Below are 21,811 nucleotides of genomic sequence, written 5' to 3' on the forward strand. Positions count from 1 at the left end.
CTTCATAAATTTACAAGATTCTTAACCATTGACTTGTAAATTATTTTCATCAAACCTCGGAGAAGCAAATCTATACAAATAGCATCATTAGTTTACAGCCCACAACACTTCGCTGGCAACCCTAGTGAAGATAAAATGCAGGTCTGTCTAACCGTTGAATAAATCTTCCCATCATTCTTACGCCTTTGCGGTTTGTTCAAAATTAAACAAAATCCTTCGTTTTTCTTTGTATAAAAATAAATTAAACGAGCAGAGCCATTATTTTCGTTGATTCAAATTTTATAAATTAAAATAAATACATATGAAATAAGTCAGCGACTCAACCCAACCTTTAAATATTTACGATGAGGTATTATCATAAATATTAAACAGGTGGAGTTGTAAAACCTACTTTTACCCTTGAATAAACCCATTGTCCTAAGGCATAAAACCTAAGATCTTTCTAGACAAGACCACTCTTACCATAGACTAAAAATCTAAGGCACGCGGTTGTGACCAATTCCAGAGCACTCTGACCATAGATTTTTAATCAATATTCGCGCTATTAACCTAAAACCCACTAACCATAGCTTACAAATCTAAGATTCGCAGTTCTAACCAAATACAGAGCACACTGACGGAATCCAAAGATTCGCGCTATTAACTAAAAGAAATAACAAATTTAAGATTCGCGCATCGAATAAATTACTCTGACCATAAACTTTGTTAGTAGCGTAGTTCATGTAATAAATCTTACGAACGATTTGCAGTATAGGTATACAAGCTGACACATTGTTGGCAGGGCAGCCAGATTGAATGGTCGTCGCGTCGCCGCCTCGTAATTACTGTATTCTGTACTGGCGACCGCTGGCATCCTCTGACGTCCTCTGCAGACGATACTCACTTTGTAATTAATTTTCTCGCAACGTTATTCCATAAATTCTGCGAAAATATAATTATATTATTTCCTTTTAATAGCCATAACAGGTCATGAGTAGGAGAATATTCTCTTTGAGATTTTCATGTTTTTTATCGCCATCATCACAATTAACTTATTAAATCGCTTAATGATAATTACCGCTACAGTAATAACCCTGCCTGTCCACAACTAAGTAAAATCGACTTAATTAAATCGTATCATGGAGTTGAATAATCTTAACCTACCATAATTACTTAACCTTTAAAACCGTAAGAAAAAAATCATGACAAATAAATTAGAAACGGCTTCAGTCACGTATAGTCAGAACGCTGTCTGCGCCAACTAGTTTTAGACGGCGAAGGACTGTGGTCTTCTCTCGGGTGAGTGATATGTTTTAATTACTTTATCGACTTATATCTGAATTCAGCACAAAACAAAATCCGATCAATATTAATATTGGGGCAGCATTGTGCATCGTTGTTTATACAATGAGGGTGGGCGCTGTCGAACATAAATTAGGAAGAGCAGTTGTCATTGGCTGCATCTGTCGGGAGTTATGTGTCGCAGTAAATTGTCGGATTCTGGGACACCAGCTGTTGTCTAGCTTCGTGTCCTTAATGTGTCATGTTGTCGTAAAAACTTCTTAAGTATGTACTAAAATGGGAGTGTCAGAAACGTCTGTAAGACAATTGTTTTTGATGGTGAAAAATCGTTAAGGACTTACTCTCGTAACCAGTCTGTCTTAGGTTAGATTTTGTACTATAATTATCTAGTCTGATTGCGGCAGTAGAAGTCTGCAAAATAAAAGAACATTTAATTCTTGTTACACAATTTTTTCATCTTTCAGACACACAAAAGTCTTAACATTGTTAGGCGTGTTAATCCCTCCGCGTGTATAAAAAAAGCAAATCATATACAATCACGATAATACAGTTAAAAGCAAATAACGCTAAATTGAATCGTAATATAGATGTAATCAGGACGGAAGATGTTTAATCAAGTGACGGGTTCGCGCGGCGACGATTCGCTGCTACGCTTTATTTGATTACCGTCTTACACGCCTCGAGGTTGCGTAAAGATTTTCATGATCTGAAATATCGTAAAATAAATTTGTTCATATTTATTTTTAACTGTAATTTGTTATTAATTATTAACCTACGTATCCGATTCGTATTTTTTGTTAAAATATCTAACTGCTACTATTAATGTTTCATTTATATTTTAGCTTAAACAACAACAAACAGCTACGACTTAGGGTCCTTCAAGAAGCGGGCGTAAAACCATCTCAAAGGCCGGCAACGCATCTGCGGTTCCACTGGTATTGCTGATGTCCATGGACGTAGTTGAACACCTTGGTGTTACCGCTGCTCGTTTGCTCCCTTCTCTTATAAAAAAAGGAAAAAAAAACCCCTTTTATCGCACGCTGACTATTTCAACTTATTATTTGGCAACACATATTCAAAGGTAAATCATACTTTTTTATAAACACGCTGACGTATAATATCAATCACCGGTGGTCAAAGGCTTAGAACACATGTAAAACAGAGTCTAGCTGTATTTTTAGGTTTAAAATTTTCTTTAAAGGCAATAGTGTATTTTACCGGGTTTATTCCAACAGTGAAATATACAGCTACTGTATTCAAAAGCTGCACTCTCTTAGATTTCTTCATCCAGTTTAGAAATTCGTAAGCGTTTCAAATTTATTCACTTTAACACCTTAGCATGGAGCGCACGTACTCTTCGTCCCATTTTATTTTCGCTTAGCTCTATCTTAAACAACAATTTAGTAACACAATTACTCTTGAACGACTAAATTGGAAAATACTTTAAAACATTACCTGAGTTGTAAAATATTTGCTCAAATAGTACAGCGAATACCGAAAATTTTCGGGTTGAAGAATTATGTTGCTGGTAAGTTGAAAAGCATGCATAACTGCCGAGTTTCCGTCGAATATGTCAAGAACATAATAAAGTTCAGAAGATGAACAAGCGAGGCTAAACACCAAATTTAATATGCCAGAAAGAGAAAGAGTCATCAATAGGGCTGTAAAATTAAAAAAATCTCTTAGATAATTTCTGAGGTTAGCACCTACAAGAAGACACGTGTGTAGGATAGTTACACGCTCAGTGCACCTCCGGTGTCCGACACTGAGTGCGGGATGTCCTACACAGCTGACAAGCCGAGGCCTTGTCACCTCAGGATGCATGCTATTGCTCCTGTCAGTTACTCTTAGCACTCGCAACCTTATCACGTGCCACGCCACTTCTCTATTAAACTCCAACAATCGGTTTTGACTGCAGTAAACTTGTATTTATACATATTATCTTCTGTTTCATTCTCCTTGAAATAGACAACAATTTAACAATTTAGTAATGCTGGTCTCAAGGCAGTAAAATTCCACGGTTAAAGCAATTGATCTTTCTCTATTACGAGGTTTAAGCCATGAGGTGGTGATAATCATTAACGATTCATTAAATTAAATATCTTCCTTAGTGTATTTAGTTTAAGAAATTCACATTAAAGGTCAACCTTAGCGACCAATTAACTAATGAGTCCGAATCATCGAGCAAACTGATGTTTGTTATATATTTGGTTGGCTTTATATACTTGTTCAGCCGTTCCTATAATCTTAATAACAATTATCTCTAAGCGCGCAACTCAGTTGGTAACAAAATTGAAGCAAGTCAACGAACTACGCTCTCTTAACAGGATAAATTCGAGACAAGGTTACTGTCGCAAATTTTCAATGTGCGACGACTTTATTATGTTTCAAAATCGTATAATATAACTAATATTAATTTCCAGATACGTGGAAACATGACAGCATCGAGCTCTATCAAATTGTGAGTTTTATCATCATATATGTTGACATATCGAAGGAAAGTTAATTATTTTTAGCTTGATCAGTACGACATTGCAATGAAAACTCGTTTTAATAAAATCCTAAATCAGGTCTAAAGTCGAAGCACGGACCGTGAACTATTGTAGTTAATGTGAACAATATTAGCATACACCGCTTTTATATTTTCTCCCTATATTTATTTCCGTCTGCAGAATTGTTCAAGGATTTTCTTTTAATCACACGCATAACATACTATGTTCCAGGGTAAAACCAAAACGTATATATTCATGATACTATATGACTAAGGTTTTATATTTATGGAGAAAAGTATTATTTAAATATTTTAGCTGCTCAACGTAAAGCTGTGTTCTGACGATGTTACTTCTACTTTACTTTAAACTGGTTGAAACAGTGGTGGAGACACCATTTCACTTTATTTATTTATATCTCATTTAAGTTTATTTAATTCAGTATTTTGTTGTACAATAACGACCCTCGTTAATATTCAAATTCTATTACCCACAAGGTCTATTTTTTGCTTTTAACTGTACGAATGAATTTGAAATGCACGCCGACGGTACGGGTTGCCGCCTAATAAAACATGGCTGAACGTTAAGATTTATTCAAGGTGGGAGGAAAGCTGTATTTTAACTTTATTTACCGATGGTATTGTGTCGAGATTTTCAATTAATTGTTCTATTCTATTTGTTTGTATTTATCCTTACATTTAATAAAATTATGTTATCTTATGGTAAAATTAATGTTTAATAAAATAAAAGCTATTTTAATCCAATTGGAAACCAACTTGAAAACAAAACGTATTAAGCAAACTATTCCAAATAGCTATTATTGTAGCTATTAGTGGGACTAGACAAAGTGTATTACCTTCGAAACGATTCCATAATGGACTTCAAAAATGTATAGAACTGACGCGAGAAATTTACGTAACTTATCGAAAGTTATTGTCACTACTATACATTTTTGAAGTTCGTTATGGAATCGCTTCGAAGCGAATGCACTTGGTCTAGCCCCGCAGTAGCTAGCTAACAAAGGATTCAGCTGTCTATATTACGACATAAGGTTTATAAAAACGCAACATCGATTACGTCGTCTAGAAACAAATATAACAGATGTTACATGGTTGTAATATGTGCTATTTAATACAAAACAAAGGGAATCTGTGACCGCAAGTGATTGTGATATTTCAGGCTTGACGACAAGGTTATGTGAGGCGGCGGCGGCGGGAGCGAAGTGGGCCACTGCAAATTGCAATCAATAGGGAGACGAGACACACGCGCGCAAGTTCACGGTCGCTGACAATTGTCATTCATGTGAAAATGTTATATGCATTAAAACACACGTATACAAAAAACGTGTATTTTTAACTGATATCAACTAGGAAAGTTACTCATAATGTTGTACAAAATATTTTGTAAGCATTCAAACGGAACTTTGTAATTTTAACTCAATCAATTTAAATTCAAGCAATAGTCACACTTACAAAGAAGATATCTTTACACGTAGAAAGCCATAAATATTGTACTGAATGCCTAAAGCATTTTTAAAAAAAAAATTCGTTTTTCGTTGCCGCTTCAATGAATCTTCCAAAAAATTAATAGAATAATGGATTATCCGCAACCACTAGATATCAATCGACCTACTTTTTTTGTTTTTTGAAAGTAATACTCCGACTACGGAAAACTTCGAACCTTTATTGCATCATTACATGAATAAAATATGCACAGAGTTTCTATATTTACATAACAATACATACGTAATTAAAAAAAAAACAGGCATTGGAAGAGGAAAACATGTGCCGACCGCAAATAAAATAAGTACCACTATTACAATAAATTGAATTTAAAAATATCCAACCAATTTGCATTTGACTAGCGTAGTTAATCAAACTTAGGATAGACACGAGCCTCTAGGAGAGGATGTGTATGCCTTTTAAAATAAATCCATTATATAAAAAAAACAATAATAATGTCGGCAGGGACAAAGCGTCGCAATGCAGAGCGGCTCCGCGACCTACATACATCCCGCGACAATACCTCTACAGTTCACCTCGACCTCTGCACACTGGCCCTTAAATATTGCCACTCTCTTGATATTTATGCTACCACTAACCTGTAATATTTATGGAACCACACAAAGACATATGTTAAGTGAAATAAAAAAAAATATGTAAAAATAAAATGATCTACGTAAAAGTTATTTAACGAAAGAGGTTGTCATGGCCACCTACATGTAGCGAGACGCCGTGGAGCTAGAATACGCGAGCTAATAGCGATCAACTAGCAAGAGACAGCACAGGACAGGCGGCGTTGGCAATCTCTCGCGATCTCTCAAAATGGCTCTTAGCCTCCAACACAATATAGCTTAGTATAATATATATTGGGAGAGGATAGATAGAAAAAGGCAAGTATTCTTTTTTCGTGCATCTCTTTTCGGTTTAAAGTGTTACTTAAATTGAAACATGTATTTAAATTATTGTTATAATCTTTATTTGGACATATTTAAATTCACCCAAGCTAACCCAGATACGAATAGCTAGTTTATTATTAAATGTCGCGTATTTTACTCCAAGAACTATAAAAGTGGATATATTTCAATTCTGCTAGAATCAATTTATTGTCCCTGTGCGATCTTATTTTATAACTTAGGTAGATATAAAACGTTTGAAACTTAAAAGAACACGTCTGTAAATAAGTTATGAGTACTGCCAGTCGTATTTTATTTAAGTTATTCAGATGGTTCACATTATGCCAGTACCGGTACCAATACCAGTACAGTAGACCAGTGGAGCTGGCGTAGCATGGACTGTATGGGCTCTGGCTGTTTCTGGCGCAAGTTTGTGTTCACTATTTTATATAACAAAGGCACAACGTAAACACGTACAAAAATACAAAAATATATAATGAAAAATCTCTAAGGTAATACAGAGAATGAACACTTTTTCATTTTTAAAACTAAGAAGTTATTTAGAAACTAGAATTCAGTTTTAAAACAGAAAATATGAAGTTCTATAAACAATTAACTTGAACTTTCTACGTATTCTCCGCTGCGTATATAAACCAATGAGAATGTAAAGTGCTTAATATAATAATAGCTCAGTAATCTCGGGGCTTACGTTCCGTAAATGTGCTGCGAACAAAAAGCTTTGGTTGTAATCGTAAATTGTCAACAAGGTCGAAGCAGGAACACGCAATAAGGATCCTAACAAATTGCAATTAATGAGCAAGACGAACTGCGCGCAAGTTCACGGCCGCTGCAGATTGACACGCACTCGAATGATCTTTAAATCACATAATCATGCGATTCATTTAATAAACGTACACTTACTTCGCCTTACTAACAATCATAATCTTTATAAGGACCGCTGCACACGGACAAGTTCGAAGCGTCAGCATGCTGTTGGTAGTATTTGATTAGTACATGTATGAAGTTATGTATTGCTAAGTTTCGTGTCAAATTCGATTTAATTTAATCCATTTTTATCTATGTACGGTTGCAGTAAAAATATAAGATTCTGCAACTACTAGACCTCAATCGACCTACATTCGTATAGTTTATATAGCTCAAGTATTTTAAGACAACGAAGACAAAAGAAGGCGGTATCTTTGATGTTGTGGGACGTTTTATCATGTACAATGTTTCCATGTGTTTCTTTATATAAATTGTGATTTTATTAAAAAAGGTCTTTATAGCAGTGAAGTTACATTAGAATCATCACAGTTACTTCCTTTGTTCCTCTTTATATTAAAAAGTAATCTAAATTCATTTTCTTCGTGAAAATAATGGAAATAAAAATACATTTGCAAACAGTTTCATAAGCAAAGAGTTTCTAACGTACCTTTTGCGACGATAAATATAAAAGTATGATAGATATATGCGAGTGTTCGTATAAATCAATTTGTTGTCCCCCGTACGAACATATTTTGTGGTAGCGAGCATTTTCCCAAGTTAATATGTTGCGGGAAAAACAACAAGTTGGAGAAATGGTTTACGTTCGTAAATAAAATACGATCAGCGCAACTTGTATGTAGAACAAACAAAAACTTATCGCTCATATACCACCTATTCATAAATTACATATGTGATATGTTGCTGCATCATTTATAATTTATGTTATATTTAATCAAAATGCAAAAAAAGATATATTAATAATATAAACAAAAAAAAGAAACGACATCACAGGAAAAACTAATAGAACTTTTTTCTGTCGTACAATGAAACCCGAGGGCTATTAGTTTAAACGCTGGCTATTAATAGCTTCTACGTCACAATGAGTACTACGTCACCGCTACGACGCTACGCGGCCGTAGTCGTGGCGGGACAGCGGCCGCGTAGCCATCAAGTTCGGACGAGCGACGGACGCTACTTCAAGACAAGAGTACAACTCAATTTATTACATTCTGCCTTGTTTTGGATTTTTACGAGGTAATAAAATTATTTTTTTTTTTAAATTCTAATAGCATTGATTTACATAGATCACCTATAGCTGTTGTGAAAGATTATTTAAGTTCAACAATTTCTTAATTAAAAATTAAATGGTATATAATCTATTGAGTCAATTTTGAGCTGAGATGTTGAAATCCACTGTTTTATAGAAATTTCGTCTCCACTAGCAATTTTTGTCTATAAAAAGCAGATAAGCTCATGTCACTCTGTTTACTTCAAATGTAATAAGTATAATATTTTCTTATAAAAAAAAACAAAGATGCAACAAAAATAAAAACTCCAGCACAAATATAAAAAGCGATCATTCCCGCACTTTTATTTCCTTAAACAATATTTTATTGTAACTCAGATGGCGGCGAGGCGGGGGAACTTTTTCATTTCATCGCGGGGAGCGTTTCTCTGGAGCACGACTTTCATTATCTTAAGTGGTGAGTGCGTTTGCTTTAAATAACGTTTTCAAATGGCTGCAAACGAGCGAGATGTAACGAGAACCTATCGTTCCTCAAAGACGCTTTCACTTTGGAACTATTAAATAATTCAATGAGCTTCATTTTTATAACATACGAAAAATGTAAAGTAATTAGCTATAGAGTTTGTTCTCTATTAACGATAATAGTAAAAAAACTTTTTTATCTTGTTATATTAGAGTCATTGTGTCATCGCTTTCTCCTGTTAACTCATTCATACAAAAACTATTGTTCTCTGCAATCTATTAAATATTCTTTGTTATATGTTTTGTATCATACATACATACATAACATATAATAGAAGCACTCAATACTGGAGTTTATCAACTACCTGAATTGATGCTTAGCTAAGATGTTTTAGCAAAGAGATTAGATCCGCTACACCATATAACTGTAGCAGTGTAAACACTATCCTTAGATGTGTAATGAGGTTTTTAGAAAACTTATTAGCCGAGTTAAAAAAGACCGATAAAAGAATATAACAAAAGATATTAATCAATCAATATTTCACAATACTTCTCAATCTTATGCTTTATCTTTTCGTAATAGAGGTATTGTCATTTACAAAGGACTTGGCGTGTATAAAATATTCACAAACACTTTCGACCTTACTCGCAGGTGTCGTTTTCACTGATATAATACGACAGCTGAACGCTATAACATAATATAAATGTACACGATAAATAGAATACGATCGATTGACAATTTGTATGTATTGAATTCAAGACAACATTTAACTAGTGTAGGAATAATTAAAGCTTTACGACTGCTTGACTGAGAATATTTGGTATTTATTTATTAACGAATACATTCCCGTCTCGAATAGATTGGGATGATTCCATTAGTGTTATTGTTTTAATTCAATCTGAATTGTCTCCTGTAATCATCATCATCAGCTCACTATACGTTCCCACCTAGGGGCTCGGAGCCAACCACGCTGGCCAAGTGCGGGTTGGTTGACTTCACACATATCTTTGAATTTCTTCTCAGATATGTGTAAGAATGTCGGATAAATGTACATATGTAAATCGGAAATCGAAAAACACATTGGTACATGGCGGAGTTCGAACCCAGGACCTGCAGATTGTGAGTCAAGTGCTTGACCCCTGAGCCAACAACGCTCTATTCTCCTGTAATATTTATTGAAATAATTAATGAAACGTCACACTCTGGATAATAATGCGAGTATAAATATAACTGTAAGGTTCACAAAATGTGACCCTTATCAATTTCCATTATCAAGTTTCAATGGAATCTCTCAGAGCGTCAAAAACAATTGAGTTTAAGCTATTTTAGATAAGTACGTAAGAATTATAAACTTATTTACGACTCAATGATTTTATTTGTAGAAAGAAGTAACTTATAAAATTAATGTTCAACCCCGTATACATTTTAACTGTTATTTTTTCTTCTTAGATTGTTAATTAGATTTGAAGAGATTCTTCACACATCCATGTAAAAAGTTCCGCAATTTTTTTTACTTAAAAAAGTATTACTCGTAGATTACATTTGAAGCACCTACTCCTCAATTTAAAAAGATATTCAACATTAAAATAAATGCTGTAATAATTTACTTCAGGCACGTATTGACGCGATGATTTTCGCGCTGCTTCGCCTGCCGCCGACTATTCTGAACCTTTATACAAAATAAAGTGTTGCATTCGTGTGCCCAATTTGCAACACTTTAATATCTGAAGTGGACTAAATGTAGGGTTACAATGAATACAATATTAAAATGGGATAAAATAATGACTGATCTTACTAAAGCCGATGATGAAAATTACTTCAGTAAATTAAAAAATAAACTGTAATTGTTACATATTACATATTTTTAAACACAGTTTTTTTTGCTTTGCAAAAGTTGCAGATGTATCGTCGAGCTTAAAACAGAAACAGATAGGAGAACATTCCTCTTTCGAAAATATCAGAGTTACAAATTCTTTCCTTGATTCGTTCCCTATTCAACTTATTCATTTTTTTGGTCAAAGTTCCGTCAAACCTTTTAAAGTGTTCTGTCACGTCTGCCTTGATGTTGCTTACAATAAGTTCGATAGCTTGTGTGATGAATAACATTCTTAACAATGTAGAACATCAAAATATAATTTAATTAAAGCGAAAATTCAGGCCAAACTTATGGTAACAGTTTGTAGGAATAATCAACACTGGAAGCGAGCCAGCCCGTTTCGGCGTTCCTGAATAAAAGATCGTACACTAGCCATAGCGTCGCTTATTACTGCCTGAATTATTAATAGGTAGACAACATTTTATAACTATATCTAGGTCGTCACATACAGCCTAACTGCGTGTTTCAATTGGATATGTTGACACATTTTGTTATCCCACACATTTTCTTTGACAATACAGAAACGAAATATCTAATACACGGGCCGCGACACTTAAAACCCACAGAAAAAAGTAACGCCGACTAGTCAATTCCTCGTCCTTCCGAGACCACCCCACCTCGAGGTAAACGCGGCAACCACTCGTCGTAGCCTTGACGTCGCCAATGGAGCTGGGATAAAGACAAACAAACATTATAGCTTGCGCAGGTGGACGGCGCGCGATTCGCGTGTTCACTCTCCATAAAACCGATCGCGTAGCGAATGGACTGCTGGCCATGCAGCAAATGGCGTATCGCAAAATGTATATGATTATCCCGCTTAATTAGCAGCATCGAGGCGGCAACGAGTGAACGCCGCGGCAAGAGCAAGGCTGGGCGGGGCGGTTTCGGGTGAGCCATGGAGCAATGCGCGATCTTGTTATATAGATATACATTTGAACTAGAAAGTTTGTCCTAGAAAACGGTTGAAACTCCAATAACATAATTGTCGCGCACAAATGGTAGATTAGATACGGTATGTAATGGATTGAACGATTAAAAAGATAATATCCAAATGGAATTCAGTATCATTTTTATTACTCGTTTTAATTATCTTTATCTGATTTAATACATTTTAATTGTTTAGTCATCATCATGTAATAAATATACCGCCCCGAGGAAAATTTTAACCAAAATTTTATTTTGTGTATAAAGAAAAAAAAACTTAACAGACTTAATATTACGTTTATTTTTTCATATTGAATTCTTTTAAAATTAATATTCTTTTACTACAGCGAACATATTACCAACCGCATTTAGTGGCCTGGAGTTTGATGACCTTAGAAAAATTTAATAAATATTGTCGAGAATCTAGACTCTTACAAGACTTGATTACATTTTGAAGTTCATATAGTAGCAACGTCGCTTCTTCTATATTAAACTAATATTATGTTCAAATTGAGAAAGTTCTATCAACTGAGATTTTTAATTCCAATAAGGGAGGATTCTAAGTGCGAGTGGATGGTAAAAACAACTTTTTTATTTTACGTGATTCACGTTTTTAATTAAGATTGCATACCATATATCGAACCAGAGTACGTTACACAAAGGTAAAATTCTTGCTTTGTTACTTCGTTAAAACAATGTAGAGTGGTAGTAATAGAACACTGAGGGATATTAAAAAATGCTTCACTGCAAATCGATGAGCGTTTTTCATTAATTAAGCGTTGAAATCTGAGTACATCGATTTCGTGTATACAATTCTACAGCTAAACTTATTATGCCTATTACATCCATTTCAATCATTCAATCTCATCAATTCATCTTACTTCTTACTAATATAATAATTATAAGTGCGAATGTTTGGATGTATGTCCTTTTGAAGGTATCTCCAGAACGGATCCTCATGAAAATTGGCATTCATATAGAACTAAGTCAGAAAGAACGCATAGGCTACTTATTAAGTTTATTTATAATTCCACACGGACGGATTCATAGGCAACAGCTAGTATAGTATAAATAAAAGTAAATAATACATCTTATTCCCAATAAACGAGTGTTTGTTTTTGTTACATTTCTCTGTGTTTTCCGTTTAGTGGTGACGGCTAATTGTGTTGAACTATCTACCTTTTATTTCCAGGTATCGTATGGGGTGAACGTCAATGCTACTGGTGCGGGCCCCTGGCGGAGCAGGTGCACCGTAGCCGCCGAGCACCGCCTTGCGACCTTCCCACCAGCCACGTCACCACGTGTGAGCCGGGCCTTGCGTACTGCGCTGTTGTTGCTACGTCACCACGTATGTACACTTGCTATTATTAGTTCTATTCACTATAAGGCTTTTAAAGATAACAATTTTTCTTGTTGAATCATATGCTATTGCTATTTAACTCTTTGCATCTTTAAGTGTTAATATAATCTTAAATTTGAATTGACTAATTTTGCGTTTATTAACTAATCAACATTTTATTGTTTCAGCATACATCGAATCAAGATTGTGCGTTAAACTATATCAAGATGAGTGCTATCCTTTATTTTGTAACTCAACAAAGACATGGAAAATGACGTGTCCTTGTCGCGACGATTTATGTAATGGTAATAACACTGAACGTGAGAAGGATGCATTCGCTGTTTTATCAAAACTCGTCGCTAAATCACAAAATGTTCGCATGAAAAAGAGAGAAATATCTCCAAATTTTAATTCGTCAAAACGTGATCGCACAGTTATAATAACAAACATAACAGAATTAAATCAGACAAACGAGGAATTAAATGAGATAAATAAAGATGATCAAATGATAGTCGTAACAGCGATAACCCGGCCTGAACAATCTAAACAAGACCTCGGTGTTGATAACAGCAACTCTACCAGTGTTGAACCTAAAGAAAACCTTAGTACAGAAAATAGTATAGAAAATTCTAGTACTGAAAATCCAACAACTTCTGAAAACCAGCAAGAAAGTTCTGAAAATCCTGCCATTAAAGTAACAACTGAAAATGTCGACAAAGAAATTGATGATACAAATCTTGGCTCTACAAGTTCAACAAGTCAAAATGACAACAATGAGAATAATGTCCGAGATATCAGTACTACAAATTTTATTACTGAAATTACGTCACACAAAGAAACCGAAAGCACAACACCTACTACTATAATGGCAACAAAAACTGACATCAAGGAAAACTTAACGAATATTAATATGAAATCCAGTGAACAATTACCGACAGCTGAAGCATTACAACAAAATGTTAGTCCATCTGTTACAAGTACTAAAACTACTGAATCCATAAAATCGGAGTCAACTGATTCAAGTACTATAGAGCATGAAACCACAACAGTGGAACCAGCTAAGGGAGGTGGGAATTTTGCTATGCGTTTATCCTTAAGCACTCAAACTCTTGTAGCAGTATTATTTGTTATTGAAAATTTGTAATAATTACTGTGTTTCACTGTCGTAATACTTGAATAAAACATATCGTGCCCCTGTTTTTCAAAGAGAACACTGATCGCTATATATAGTACAGCACAGGCTATGAGCCGTGGTGTTTTGTGCCTATTTGAATTTCACCATTTTGACGCTAATGGTAGCAGTTGACAGTTACTTGAATCGACACTTTTTTATAATAAAAATCTGTCTTTTCATGAAATATGTTTTTCTTAAAGTATTTCGGCAGTAGTACTATCGGTTAAAATTTCGAATAAAGGCACTTTTTACTATATTTTTGCAATTTAATAACTTTTAAATGTTTTTAAATTTTAATCACTCTGCACAAAATGTTATCAACTGTTAAAAATGATCTCTCTTTGCATTAAGGTGTTCGTTTTATAAATCTTGTGATATTAGAGTAGAGAATGTATGTAAATATTTTTAATAAAAGTTTATAACCAATTTTTTTAATTGTTTTTTTTTTTAATTTCTTATTACATTAACGTATACAACGTTACTTATTCGTTATTCTAAGACGATTGTAAGACAATTTTTTTACCAAAATTACCAAAATAAAATAATAAACATTAAAACAATAACCATAATTAAAAGATTGTATTTACTTTATTATGTTTTACATAATGTTACAAATGCATATTATATACTGTACAATGTATAAGTTTCAAAATAAACTGTAGTCATAAAAAAGTGAAAAATTTTATAAATACCCATTTCATTATTACCTACAACAAAATATTTTGACAAAACGGAAAATTTTGGTGTATATAAAAAATACATATAATAATTACATATACTATAGATATAGATAATTGATCAGTAGTTAGGAACAAAATTTGACTAAAATAAGTACATTAGGTAATTGTGAAAAACATAGAACAACATTTTTTTTAACAAATATTCTACTATAACATGGCAACAGAATTATTTTAAACGCGTGTTTATAAATGGAATAGCGATTTTCTAAATTATCCCATTTAGTCAACTTTATATGTCAAAATACATAAATAGACGGAACAAGAGATAAACTCTACAAGCTCACATTTTTTTTTTCAGTTAAGTCTTTTAGATTTACACAATTCGTATAAATTCATGTTCCAATTAAAGAGATTCAATAATATCAGTCATAGAGTTAAATATAATATTAAACATAGAGCGGACATTACAATTCAAATATTTTAATCATAATCCAACGTAATTGTCAATATTATCACTAGTGTTAAACTAGAACTTCATCATTAGTACATTTTCGTATTATATGTTCTGTCTATTCGTTGGTGTATATGTTGAATGTCTTTGGTTTTAACATATTTTTTATATAAAAGGATTAAGCCGATTAAGATTCAGAATCACAGTATTGTAAAGTTCTAGACTAAATATCCCTGTGAAGTAAAAACATCTTAATAGTAACAAACTTTGTAAATAAAATTAATAGAAATAACGATAGATTAAAAATAAATTTCTCTTCGAGAATAAACATGACGGAACCCTGACAACGATTTGAGCGTAATTTTTTCAGAAATTCGATTTAAAATAATTGAAGGACCTGAATTTAGTATATTTCTTATAACATACAGTATGGTAACAGAACAGGATCTTCATATCAAATATATTTAAAATATATGCTTATATCTATTTCATTGTATACAGGGCCGGTTTAAGGTTTTATTTCCGGCGCCCTGGGCCAGATTTTCGGGGACCCCTTTTTTGGTATCGGGTTGAAATCCTTTAAAAATATGATATCTCAGTGGGCGCCCTTTAAGATCCGACTCTGGTGCTTGCGGCGCCCTCTTATGCCCGGTGCCCTGGGCGGTCGCCTCACCTCGCCCTACCCTAACGCCGCTACTGGTCGTATACAGTATATTGTATCCATAAAATATATAAAAATGCAAACACTAATCTTAACCTGTATGTTTCCATTTCATCGATAACTGACCATTTGTAATATTACTATAAAAACAAGAATTTCGGAAAATCTTGAGATTTACCGGTAAAATCTAAGCGGTAAATGCTCACAAGGACCACAAACGTTTCGGATTTTTGCCATGACTACTTGGTTAATCTTAAGTTTTACCGGTAAATTCTAGAATTCACCGTAGTTCTTAACTTAATGTACCACGTTTTTGACTACGAAATATAAGGTAACATCTATAAAGTAAGTACATACATAAGTTGTGTGACATAAAATGAATTTATGTATTGGAATTGGTAACTGATCGAGCATCAAATGTGATTGTCATTGGATCGTAATGTATTTTCAACTTTTCGTTGTTTGCTTTCGATTTAATATTTTGTAGTTTATGATCAAGTGTTTCTTCTTCTTTTTTCAATTGGTTTAAAACAGTTTCTTGGTTTTCGGATTGAGAAGGTAAAGAATCCAATGAATGCTTATTGGATTTTGTTTCTTCTGAAACTTTTTCATCTGGTTTGTTGTCATTTGCACTGGTTAGCGGGAGAGGAGTCCTGAGTACCTTATGAGTTTTTAACCAATTCTTAAAAGAAAAGAATACATATAAGTTTTTATAACCGACTATTAAATATTGCTTCTATGTATTAGAGATAAAGTTTTTTACTTACATTAGGTTCCTGAACACAACCATCGGAATCATAATATGTTGTGTCGTCTTTGGATTTGAAATCGGGTCTATAATAATGGTATATCAGAATTGGAGATGACGATCGCTTTGTCTCCTGATTTTTTTTCTTTTCACCTCTCCCATTTACTTCAGTAAAGGATTTTTTAATTTTTTTGGCCGCTTCATCATCTGTAAGATCTTCAGATGACGATATTTCTGAATAACGCTGTTCTGCCAGTTTTCTAAATAATTCCAGTTCTCGATTTATCCTCTTTTGACAGCTTTTTCTTTCTGAAAATCAATGCTAATTTGAAAAACAGTTTCAATGATCATAGTAAAAGATAAAGAAAAAGAACAAACCGTTTTCTAAATCTTGATAGCTCCTGTTCTTTTCGATGATTCTCTTTTCTTTTTCATATTTATGTCGTATTGAGGATATATATTTAGTGATGAGTGTCAGAGGATTCAATGTGGATATTTGACATTTCTGTAACAATTTTATTAAAAGTAAGAAAATATTTCTTAAATATAGGAAATAAAATCTGTGCGTTAAGTGACCATGAATTGAAAACAATTTTTATTTTAAATATAATGCAACAAACAAAAAAATGACCATTATTTCTAAGATATTTTCATGTTAGGTTAGATTAGGTACTTACAATTTTAAATTAAAATTAAAAATTATTTATATCAACCCAAAAAGTCTAAGGTTTTTATTAGCAAATTTGTATGTGTAATCTTGGCCTAAATGCTAATAAACACGGTTCATGGATGCTGCTTACCTCATTAATACTTTTAGTTTCTGTTTTCTTATTTGTTTTATCATCTGTTGTTTTTTTCGTCTTCTGATGTTTTGAAACAGGTCGTTCAATTGAAGCTTTTGATTCTTCTTTGTCGGAGTTTTCACTATACGTTATTTCATCGGCACTTTGTGCCGAATGTTTGAACGTTGAAAGATCATGTTCGATGCAGGATTTAGGCACTGGAATTGAATAAAACTAATAAACGGCTAAATCACGTATGTTCGTCCGACGGCACTGACAAGTTTCGAGCCCATCATTCCGATGGACACCGGAAGAGACAGGATGAACATACGTAAATTTTAGTTTGAATAATTTATTGGAATTGAATTATTTTAAATCATATAACCATAGATATTAATTTTGAATTTCGAATATAAATATTTTCAACGTACCATGAACTTCAGTTTTGTATTCAGTATAATGTGGCAATGATGATAAATAAAGATCTCTTGGATGAATCGTTTTCACATCTATATATATATCTATTTCCTTAAAACGAAAAAAACTGCATTAGTAATTATATGTACTAAATATTTAAATTGCGAATTAATCAATTGTATTTTGTCGTAAAATTTTTGACACTAACAAAAAAACTCTAAAAAGCTGGCTTGTTGACTAAATCTGCAAATTAGATGTATATTTTGAAATTATTAACAGGCATGCAATAGAGTTATATTTATATTTCTCACTTTAGCCTTCTTTTTACGTGAATCGATGAACGTTTCTTCTTTCTTCTTGGTACGTTTCTTTGAACGATTGCTCCTGTCCTTGGATTTATCTTTAGCACCAGTAGCACGTTTTTTCTTCTCAAATTCACTCTCCTCGTCATCGTCTTCTCTGTTTTCAATAAATCGATACGCATTTTCGAATATTTTCCTTCCCATTTCTAGATTTTGATAACGTTCTTCTATAATTCTGTCCCATTGCGATTCTGTTTCTGCAAAGATTAACTGAATTTCATATATGCATGTGCATTAGATACTGACTACTTTAATTTATCGTGATCGATAGAAATAAATTTTAGTCATATCCATTTACTTTTATACCCAAATACGGATTTTACGAGACATATTGTATCCAATAAGTTATAATTTAACTGTTACACATTACTATTGCTAAAACAACAAAATAAATAATATTTTTTTAACACTTATATAAGTTTACACAAACCTTTCCCAAAACTTCTACCAAATGTACTTTTTTCATATAGACGACTTTCCTGAAACTTTTCATTCTTTATACGGTATAGATTGTTACGCGTATTTTTCTCCAAATATATTTTGAAATAATTGCTCTCCTAAAAACATAAGGAAAATAATTAACACAAAAATTATATACCATAATTAATAAAAGTATGAAAGTTAACTTTATTAGTGTAGTCATAGAGGCGTGAATATTGAAATACGAACTAAAAGCTACACGAAACATGTCTGAAGCTACCAATATATATCTTCTAGCAAGCGTTAACTTTAACCGTTATTCATCATTAAAATTGTGAAAGAAAATATCGGCTATTATTTTGGCTGTAGCTTGAAAATTCAGTAGCTTTTGTTTCAAGAAAATTATAAAAAGGTTACACTTTTCATATTTTTGTCAATATGAATAAATTAATTATAAATAAGGTGTGAAAGCGTCACAATACATTCGCAATTATATTACAATTATTATTGTTAACAGTTAACAATAAGCGGGTAATAGCATAAACGTCACGCTTTATAAAATCATTATTAATTTCCTAATAGAACATAACCATAGAAATTTTAAGCTTCGAAGCATTGGCTACTAAACTTTTATATATAATTATTTATATACTACCTCTAAAGTACATAACATGTAATTAGCGTTATCTAACAAGGTTATGTTCTGATGTGTTATTACTATTTTGTACATACATTTTACAAAATTACATGCGTTAGTGACATTCGACGTTGTCATAATTGTAATTTTCGTTTTAGTGTTCAACAAACTATTCATTATTATATACATTATATGGTTAGCGTTGGTAATTACTATTTAGGTTAGAATAACGATGGTTACACATTCTAAATGCATTTTGCATTTATAAAGCTTTAACTAATTCTATGGATTCGGATATAAATACTCACCAATGGATTTTTTGAACTGTATTTAAAAGAAATGTTGGATTATTTTAATATTTAAAATTAATATACCACAAGTAATTTTTAATAATTCTATTTAAAAAATTATATGTATATTTTTATAGTAATTATGTACATGAAATATTAAGAATATGATATATAGATCTTTTACAGAATAAATAGCTAGTGACTTAACCTAGAAATTTTATTTACAGTGCATTCAAAAATTATCACACTTTATGTAATTTCTTACTCACCAAAAGACTCCATTTCGTCTAAACTCAATTTACGTAATCTAGTATATTAAGTAAAATATAACAATAATACAATTTTATATATCTCGTCTTTACTCACACTATTTTCAGTTGGTTTTTCACAATTCAAATAACACAATATATTCTAACGCTTAACAATTTAAAACGCAGATGTAAGGTACATTTTAAATAAATTAAAATGTGACATAACATAGTGTTGCCACGTCATACACATAGAAATGTAATGTTTACAGTAAGTCCACTGTCTAACGACATATACAAAAACATTATTTTCTCTATTTTACCAAAGAAAATGAGAGAGATAGCTATATGTTTCGCATATGTGTTTCGACAGTGTTCACTGACGGTAATTTTACGTATGGGTACGTTTATTCAGATCCACATGGTATGTAGTAGAGACTGTTCTCTATTATATTTTTGCGATATCACACCGAATGACGTTACTTAACCTAACTCAATTTTGTAAATTCGTTCAGTGAAGGAGATTCTAGTATGTTGCTTGAAGGTCACCATAAATGGCATTACGTGTTGTCAATATTTTGACCGAATTTTGACAGTTTTGTATGTATCCGATTTCCGATTGAAAAAAAATCCGTTTAGTTAACTTAAATACTATTTAAATCAATCTAAAATTGTATTGACACTATGTAATATTATTTTAAATAATTTTAACAAAAATATTCATTTCCTTAATTTTAGTAGGTCTCATATAAAATTTAAAGTTACGTAAAGATCGGTACTAAAATAATAATAAAATTCTTATAATCCATTAGTTCTTTATTTATCATCATTATCTACTTGTATATACTAATTTATATTCGTATATTATTCTAATAAAGCTTGCTTCAACGATTTTCGATTGCTTACTTGTATTTCCGAGTACTCGTCTTCTTGCGTCATATTGTCAGATCCAATGTCAGAATCTGTGCTCATGTCAGAATACGGTAGAAGTATGTCGTCATTCGTTAAATCATGTATCTGACTTTCTTTAGATGTACTATCATCAATTCCGTTATGATTAACTGAATTAGACTCAATCACAGAATTAGTATATTCTGATATAAGATTTTTATTAATAGCCTCGAATTCATTGGCACCTTTATCAATATGGCCTAAGTTCAACATAGGATCAATTGGTTGAACTAACTTAGAGAAAGTGCTATATGGGTAACTTTTGAGAATATTTCCATTTCTATCTATTCCCTTTCTTTTCTTTAAATGTGGTCGTCGAAGTGGAATTTTTTGCTTCTTATTCATTTTCTTCGGTTGTTTACGTTCTTGTTTAATGGCTCCGATTTCTTTAGCTTCTTCTTTCACTCTAGCTCTTACTCCTTTGTACTTAAGATAATGTTTCTGTATCCTCTGTTCTTCCTTTTTCTCAAGTCTCGCTTTAATATCTTCGATATCTTTTTTTTCCTTTAAATATTCAATCAGATGCTCCTTTAAACTCTTAGGACGTTCTGAAATAACAATTATATTTAATAAATAATTTCAATACGGCAATAATTTAAGTTTGCAGATTTGACATTTAAGTCTATGGTATAATTAAAAACGTCTTTATTTTTTTACAATTTACTAAACTAAAACAACATTATGCGGTCTGTTGCAGCAATTATTACATACTATATTTACCTTTCTTTTTTGAATTAGAAATGCGACGAAGCTGAGATGATGACATTGAAATCATTCGCATATATTTTTTACTCTTCTTCTTTTGCTTTGACTCGCGCTTCTTTCTATTCTCATGTCTTTGTTTGGAGGACAGTTTCATTTTTTCCTCCTTTTCCTCGTTATCAGTCTCATCATTACTAGAGGAACTCATTATGCCAATACCTTCTGAAAGTAAATAGCAATCTTGCATAAATGAATATTAAATTAATGTAACGAATTGGTGGAATTTTGTGAAAAATCAATACTACGGATTAAATTGATATATTGAGAGCTGTATATAAGAGAATACCTATATATCTACTTAATAAATATAGGTATTTTTTATATCTCCATACAAAATATTACTAGTAGCAGTTTAATACTTCAATTTAGTTTAGTAAATAGAATCAATACTGGAATGTCAAATAAAGAAAACGAGAAAAGTCGTAACTAAATTAAATTAAAAAGTAAAAT

The 21,811-nt window shown here is 32.4% G+C and overlaps 2 protein-coding genes across 3 annotated transcripts in view; one reads left to right on the top strand and one right to left on the bottom strand.

Annotated features, from left to right (window-relative positions):
• Positions 1–14,333, top strand: part of LOC106116880 (A-agglutinin anchorage subunit) — a 65,546-nt gene extending 51,213 nt beyond the window's left edge. The window contains exons 1-4 of one of the 2 annotated variants that reach the window (XM_013310938.1): positions 8,089–8,184; positions 8,555–8,633; positions 12,632–12,787; positions 12,967–14,333. In XM_013310938.1, the coding sequence (XP_013166392.1) occupies positions 8,555–8,633; positions 12,632–12,787; positions 12,967–13,922 (1,191 nt within the window). In that variant the 5' untranslated portion in view covers positions 8,089–8,184 and the 3' untranslated portion in view covers positions 13,923–14,333. Of the gene's footprint in view, positions 1–8,088; positions 8,185–8,554; positions 8,634–12,631; positions 12,788–12,966 lie in introns of those variants that run through there. The other variant, XM_013310939.1, reaches the window with a different exon arrangement.
• A 437-nt stretch (positions 14,334–14,770) lies between these two features.
• LOC106116513 (uncharacterized) lies at positions 14,771–19,731 on the bottom strand. The gene is made up of 8 exons (XM_013310381.1): positions 19,670–19,731; positions 18,484–18,610; positions 18,003–18,250; positions 17,706–17,802; positions 17,273–17,492; positions 16,871–17,052; positions 16,512–16,801; positions 14,771–16,426 (listed from the first exon to the last, which is right to left on the bottom strand). The coding sequence occupies exons 3-8, from the start codon at positions 18,195–18,197 to the stop codon at positions 16,127–16,129; spliced, it is 1,284 nt and encodes a 427-aa protein (XP_013165835.1). The 5' UTR covers positions 18,198–18,250; positions 18,484–18,610; positions 19,670–19,731; the 3' UTR covers positions 14,771–16,126.
• Between the last annotated feature and the right edge of the window lie 2,080 nt (positions 19,732–21,811).

Source organism: Papilio xuthus, unplaced genomic scaffold, assembly GCF_000836235.2.
Source record: "Papilio xuthus unplaced genomic scaffold, Pxut_1.1 DF827714.1, whole genome shotgun sequence".
NCBI lineage: Eukaryota > Metazoa > Arthropoda > Insecta > Lepidoptera > Papilionidae > Papilio > Papilio xuthus.